Source organism: Polypterus senegalus, chromosome 3 (assembly GCF_016835505.1).
Source record: "Polypterus senegalus isolate Bchr_013 chromosome 3, ASM1683550v1, whole genome shotgun sequence".
In the NCBI taxonomy this organism is placed as follows: Eukaryota; Metazoa; Chordata; class Cladistia; order Polypteriformes; family Polypteridae; genus Polypterus; species Polypterus senegalus.
The window spans coordinates 214,725,727-214,732,873 of record NC_053156.1 but is presented as its reverse complement, the minus strand read 5'-3'; the positions used below and the strand labels follow the sequence as shown (position 1 = coordinate 214,732,873).

The 7,147-nt window shown below is 37.1% G+C and overlaps 1 protein-coding gene across 1 annotated transcript; it reads left to right on the top strand.

Annotated features, from left to right (window-relative positions):
* Positions 1–580: 580 nt before the first annotated feature.
* Positions 581–6,290, top strand: LOC120526866 (interleukin-17F-like). Its single transcript, XM_039749982.1, has 3 exons — positions 581–729; positions 2,319–2,503; positions 5,436–6,290. Exons 1-3 carry the CDS (start codon positions 706–708, stop codon positions 5,668–5,670), a joined length of 444 nt encoding a protein of 147 aa, XP_039605916.1. The 5' UTR covers positions 581–705; the 3' UTR covers positions 5,671–6,290.
* Positions 6,291–7,147: the final 857 nt, after the last annotated feature.

Below are 7,147 nucleotides of genomic sequence, written 5' to 3'. Positions count from 1 at the left end.
AAAAGCAATCCATCACCCCATGCTAATTTGGTTCACTAACATCCAGACATTTTTTTCAAAGTGGTCAAGATATGCATGAAGTGCTCAGATCCTGAGTACATCTTACCTAGAAAAATTTAGACATGACCAAGTCTATCATCATCATCAACTCCTCTGATGATCTTATCTAACAAATTGAAATGTGGTTTGTGTCATTGGAAAATAAAACTTTTTTTTTTTAAGACGCTCGAATTCCGATGTAAAGCAGTGCAACTGTGCTATGCAATAATTTGAGAATCAGTGCACTGGTGTACGTAAGAAGAAGAAGGTAAGTAATTGAAAATATAAAAGTGGCAATTTCTCATTTTACAGTAACAACACTGTTCCCCCAACTTCAAAAGACTCTAACAGGACACAAAATGATTGTTGGCTGCTTTTGAGGTCATGTCACTTGAACAAAGTCTAATCCAGGTCATTGCTCAGCAGTTAGTAGGTGTATCACTTAAAGAATCTCCCCTTCATCTGATTTCCTTTGGTGGTTTTTCTTAATTAGGTTATTGCATCTGCTTGGTTAGCATCTTGTGTGATGCTTGATGTCACACCAGGAGGACAATAAAATGGAGGGAGCTGAAGGTGAAGAAACACAGTTAATCGACTGCAGCTCTCTGAGAAGCTACATCAACGCAAGTACAAAACATTGCATTGAACGTTCAAGAGGACTCAAACATGTCCAGATGCAGAGGATACCTGGTAAGTTAAGAAACCTTTATTGCAAATATAGGAATCTCTGCAAAACCAAAGTTTGCTCAGCTGGGTTTACTTAAATTGAAGGGTGGGAGAGCAACTCAGATTCAGCAGGGACCATTAGTCAACCGTTGAGCTTCTAAAGGCTCAGCAATAAGAACCATACAGTGAAGCTTCTGCAATTGGAATTAGCTTGTGAAAGTGGGAGCAATGGTGCCCACATACACAATTTGAAATGTTCATTTGACACTTTCTGTGTTTTAATTCTCAGCTTTATGTGTCATTTGACATCCTAAACATGAATAACAGCAAAACTGTAACCTGAATATTTCTAAAGGCCAATGCTTCAAAAGATAACATAGAAATTACATCTCTTTCATTTTGTTTATTTCGCAATATGTTTTTTGATATGTGCAAACTCATATTCCTCCAATACACTTGTCATCCATACTTTCATCCATTTTCTTCACCTGCATTGGACCATCTACAATGTTGAAGTCAAATCGACATTGACAACAGGTAGGAACCAAACCTGGCAGGAGCACTGATCAATCACGCACACCCTGACAGTCACTCATATGGGACCAATTTGGTTAAATCACTTAACTTATGGTGTGGAGTCATGTACTATCACTTCATTTTTACTTGTATGGAGTCTTCAAAGTTTGTTACACTGTAATTTAACCTAAACTAAAAATCCTGCACCACAGCTTTTTTTCTGTCCTGCACACTTTGAAATTTGCCATATAGTTAAGTACTAGGACACAACTGAAAAAATAAATTGGAAATTGTTACTGCCTTATGCTTGCCGAGATAGGCACCTGGATTATGCAGGCTTTGAAAATATGACACAGAATGGTACGATATAATAAAAACTGGCATGAAGCTTATAAGATGACTCTGAATATGAGTGGGTGGCTGTGTCAGTGTGCAGTGTGGTGGATTTCAGAGCTGGCAGCACCTTGAATTGGACAGAGCAGGTTGGATAATTGACAGATTTTAAGACTGAAGATGCATTGGTGTTTCCAACTTTTACATTTTTTTCCCAATCAAAGAACTATATGTGCTGTTTTATTCTTTTATCAATGACATGCTGGTTTTATGAATTGTTTTATGATTAGGCTCAGTTTGAAAGGTACGGGGTAAACTTTGATCATCTATATTCCCTTGGCTTTATTATAAACTATATAGGCACATTCATCCATCCATCCATTTTCTAACCTGCTGAATCCGAACACAGGGTCACGGGGGTCTGCTGGAGCCAATCCCAGCCAACACAGGGCACAAGGCAGTAACCCATCCTGGGCAGGGTGCCAACCCACCGCAGGACACATACAAACACACGCACACACCAAGCACACACTAGGGCCAATTTAGAATCACCAATCCACCTAACCTACATGTCTTTGGACTGTGGGAGGAAACCCACAGGGGAGAACATACAAACTCCACACAGGGAGGACCCGGGAAGCAAACCCGGGTCTCCTAACTGCGAGGCAGCAGCACTACCACTGCGCCACTGTGCCACCCTAGGCACATTTAAATATATTTAATTTAGCCTATTGTTAAAATAAAATGTTTTGATTCCTTTACAGTTTACTTGTTTGGTGGCCATTGTTTTGAAATGTCTGTTGTATGAGACAGTCCAAGCAAGCAAAGTCAACTGTGTGAAGGAAAAAGACACTGTCTTGCTTCTGAAGAAAGTCACAGGATTTAACGGATCTAAACACACCGGAAGTGGAGATATAAATCAACGCTCTTTATCTCCATGGACTTGGAGGTTAGTATATTTTTTAATATTTAAATTTCAAATGTTAACAATTAACAACAGACACAGAACAGTGTTATGGAAATGTAATATACTGAATAAATGGTACTGAGATATATACCAAACGGTTCGTTTCCACTGAGCTACTCTTAGTTCTGTGTTCTCCTCCTGGAGCTAAAAAAATTTTCTTAAGAGAGAGATTCCACAATCCAAGTGGACTTTCCACAAATGGAAAGTGTTCAGAAACAATGGAAAGGATGTGGTGGTTAAGGCTTTGGACATTGAACTGTAAACTCTTACTTTGTGGCTTCAAATCCCACTACCAACACTGTGATGATGAGCAAGTCGCTTTACCTGACTGTGTTCCAATTGGAAAAACAAAGAAACGCCAGCTTGGATAAAAGTGTCAGCTAAATTAGTAAATAAGAATGAAAGGTTCTATATGACAGGTTACATTTTATAGTGTACAAATGAGACCTCACCTACAACACTGTGTGTGGTTTTCATCTTGTTATTAAAAGGCAGACAAGTCAAACTTAAAGAAATTTCTAGGGAAGAGCTACTTAGACAGATTACAGAAGAGCAGGGTATGAGCTATGAAGAGAAACTGATAGGGAGTATAACTGTTTTAAGCCAACGTAAAAAGAGGTTGATAGAGGTTTATAAAACTGAAATGTATAAAATGAAGAGATCTAGGAGGTTGGAAACCCACAGTTTCCTTTAAAAATAATCTTTGAACAAAAGCACAGGGACATACAAGGAAACTGGTTAAAAGTAGATTTCAAACCAATTATTGGAAGAATTTCTAAACACAAAGAACACTGCAGATAATTTTGAACAGGTTTTACCGGGCATTCAAAGTAAAAGTATCACTTCAGGATCCTTCAGGTATGCCTACAGTTTTTCAGCACAATAGATGAGGTGGAACTTACAAGTTACTGAAAACCTTCCTTGTATTCTGATCAGAATTCTCACTTGAAACATTATTCTGAAAAATTAGAAACATTCATTGTCATATAAAGAATATTTAGTGCTCCAGAAACACCAGAGCTTCTATTTTCAATTAGTAATGTGTCACATCAGCAATGCCAATAAACAAATAGTCAGTTATTCTCCAACCCGTCATACCCTAACACAGGGCCACGGGGGTCTGCTGGAGCCAATCCCAGCTAGCATAGGGCACAAGGCAGGAACAAATCCTGGGCAGGGTACCAGCCCACCGCAGGACATACACACACCAGGGACAATTTAGGATCACCAGTGCACCTAACCTGCATGTCTTTAAACTGTGGGAGGAAACTGGAGCAACTGGAGGAAACCTCATGCAAGAACATGCAGACTCCACGCAGGGAGAACCCAGGAAGCAAACCCTGGTCTCCTTACTGCGAGGCAGCAGTGCTACCACTGCACCACCGTGCTGCCTTTAAACAAGTAGTTAATCATGTATATAAAAAAAAAATGCAAGAAAGTTGTTAGCTTGAGCTTTCTCATTCTTTGGAATCTATTAGAGAAATGAGTTCCTACCTAAGGGTGTTGAAAGGCTGGATTCTTTAAAATGGAGTGTCTTCTTTGGGTGGTCTCCTCTACTTGGGGAAAAAAACTCTCATTCTTTAATAATGCACTGAACTTTAATGAGAATTATGATAGAGAAACAATGAAACAAGTATGATCAAATATAACAAAGTCCTACATTTAATGAATAAATATAATAGCTGCAATATTTTTGAACAAATCTGTGTTAAACTAAATATTCTTATGGATTCTATTATTAATCAAATGCAAATGCAGCATGAAACAATAAATCTATTTTATATGTATAAAAATATTGTTCAGTAAAACTGTTACTAGCATTTATAAGTGACATTATTTTATTAAAACTAATAATAATAATAATAATAATACAACTTATGATATTAATAAAACTTATTGTGGCAGAATTGGAATCCCAAGCACTAAATGTGTTGAGTTTCTATGTCTGTGCCGGCGTTTTCTTTCAGATTCTCCAGTTTTCCATCCCAAAGACATGCATAGTTGGATTAATTATTCATGACTGGGTGTGTGCACAAATGTACACTGGAAGCGAGCAGGGGGCAAAGTTCCTAGTTTCTCACAAAATAAAAATATTTTATTTCTTTAGCAACCCTATATGCTAAGTCAGCTATTGCGAATGTCCTAAAACTGACCTGAGAAATATACATTGCACTTGGGATGCTTTATTTACATGCGGTTTTGACGTGAATGGCACATTGGTTAGTGCTGCAGACATAAAGCTCCAGGGACCTGAGTAAATTTACGAGCGCAATCACAGTTTGTGGAGTGTACCTTTGTTCTTATTGCTGTGTGGATTTTTTTAAGAGAGCAGATAACATTACATACAGTTGGCCTGGCAGGACTGTGTATGTCCATTTATGAACTGGCACATTGTGCTCAGCTGTGCGGAGATGCATTTTGAATTCTTGTAACACTGTAATGGAAAAAACTGGTTAATAAAATGAATAGCTGGATATTGTTGTCATGATTTTCTCTGAAGTGTTGGATGCTTTATTTACATTAAAAATCACTTTGCCTCTTTCATTATACTAATGTGCTAATATAATAATATAAAAATTACATCATTGATAGGCTTCTAATATACTTATGAACGTAAAAAATTCTCTGTGCTGGCACTTCAATCCACATTTTACATCCATAGGATAGTAAATAGATATTTCTGAAGAAAGAATAATTAAATATTTTGAGCTTCCCGCAAAGGTGAGGACTCTAACTATACAATCAGAAGTTTAGTATTTTTTGCTAGTATTTTACAAACATATATTTACTTGTCTTAATATCCTCATCATTGTTAGAAATCATTGAAAGTCCAGCCAGGCTTTATAAATGTCACATCCTGTTGTTAAATGCTTGTTCCAATGATATTAAGAGATGAATCTGGCCTTTCTTTCAGGTGGAATCATGACAGTATGAGGATTCCTCGCTCTATCCCCGAGGCAGTCTGTCCTGATAAGTGCATCAGCATTTCAGGAGTACCAGATGACACACTGAACTCTTTAGAAATTCATCAGCAAATCCTCGTTCTCAAGATAAATGAAACCAGGGGATGCTTGCCCGTTTACAGGGTGGAAACTTTGAATGTCACAGTAGGGTGCACTTGCGTAAACCCAATGGTTATATACTCATGATTGTTTAAGGAAATGTTTCAGAAACAACAAATGCATATGTTTTAGATTCATTTACATTTTGTTGACTACTTCAGCCCAAGAAAACAACATACATAAAAAGCAGGTGGCGAATGTGATGGCTGTAGCTCATTGCACTGGGGATATATTTAATGTTGACTTTAGTAAGTAAGATAAACTGAACAGTGAAACCATACAGTATACAGACATTTTATTTTTTTTTATATAGTGCAATGTGCAACACACTGACAAAAATCCCTCCACAACAGATATGCAACATTAACTCAGATAAACCAAGAGGCAGATCTAAATACGTAGAGTGCTGGGCTTTAAGTAGTCAAAAATGTATATGGTGAAGTGCATTACGATTAAGTTATTATCTTATTTATTTATAGTTATTTGTTGTACAGTAAAAGTGTAGCATTGTTTATTTATATATTTATTGACTGTATAACATTTCAGAGCAGTAATCATATTCCTTTATAGATTTACACTTGATAATTAATTGGCTGTTCTAATCCCAACTGACCTCCAATATTTCAGCTCTGCTTATAACTTGAGTTGTATTGATTTTTATTCTGCTTTTCCTATAACTCACACTTCAATTGTGCAAAACAACTGTGCATACCAAAATAAACTATGACTGTTATAAGTTGTTTTTCGCAAGTTTGATATTTTAATTTGGTTTGACACCAAACTAAGGAGTAACGTGAACGGAAGAATAATAAAAAGGGCTTGTGCTATTAAATATGTGTTTGGAATCACAGGGGACACATACATAGAAAATTGTTAGATCTTATATCAAAAAAGCATAGCTAATGTACCATTTAGGTTAAAAAATATGATGCTGTTCCTCAGAAGACCGGCCTGGCTTGAAAGAGCATGCTAGGGGCAGAGTGGCACAGTGTAGAGCCAAATTTCCATGGGAGGGTAATGACCCCCATCTATATTAGCTATAGATTTATTAGTTGTTTTTTTATCTATCAGGATACGTCCCCATCTTCCAATAAGAGTGCCAATAATTGGCTGGAACTGTTAGCCCAATTATGATGTTAAATATCCAAAGTCAAGTCACATTCTTAAACTAACTATATACAAAGAAAAAATTCTACAGTCCCTATTTCCAACATCAGTGTCATCAGTCACTGTGTGTTCATTGGCAATAAAGTTCTCCAATATAAAGTGAGACCTTTGTTATTTCCATTTTCTGTGAGATATATTTTTTTTTTGTGTAGCATACCATCATCCCATAGTAGCCCCTCACTTTGACTGAAACAATACAAATGCAAGGCCTAGTATGGCAGATGGTTAATTTAGCTTCAATCAGCTAAACGCTTCCTTTCCTGTTTGGCAATGGTCCTTGGAATTAGCCCAGTCCCTTCCCACCAATGAATCAAACATCAACTAAGCTGTCCATGAAGCATATTCTACAACATGAACTCATATTTCACTGAATGTGTGTGGCGATCTTTCTTCTGAT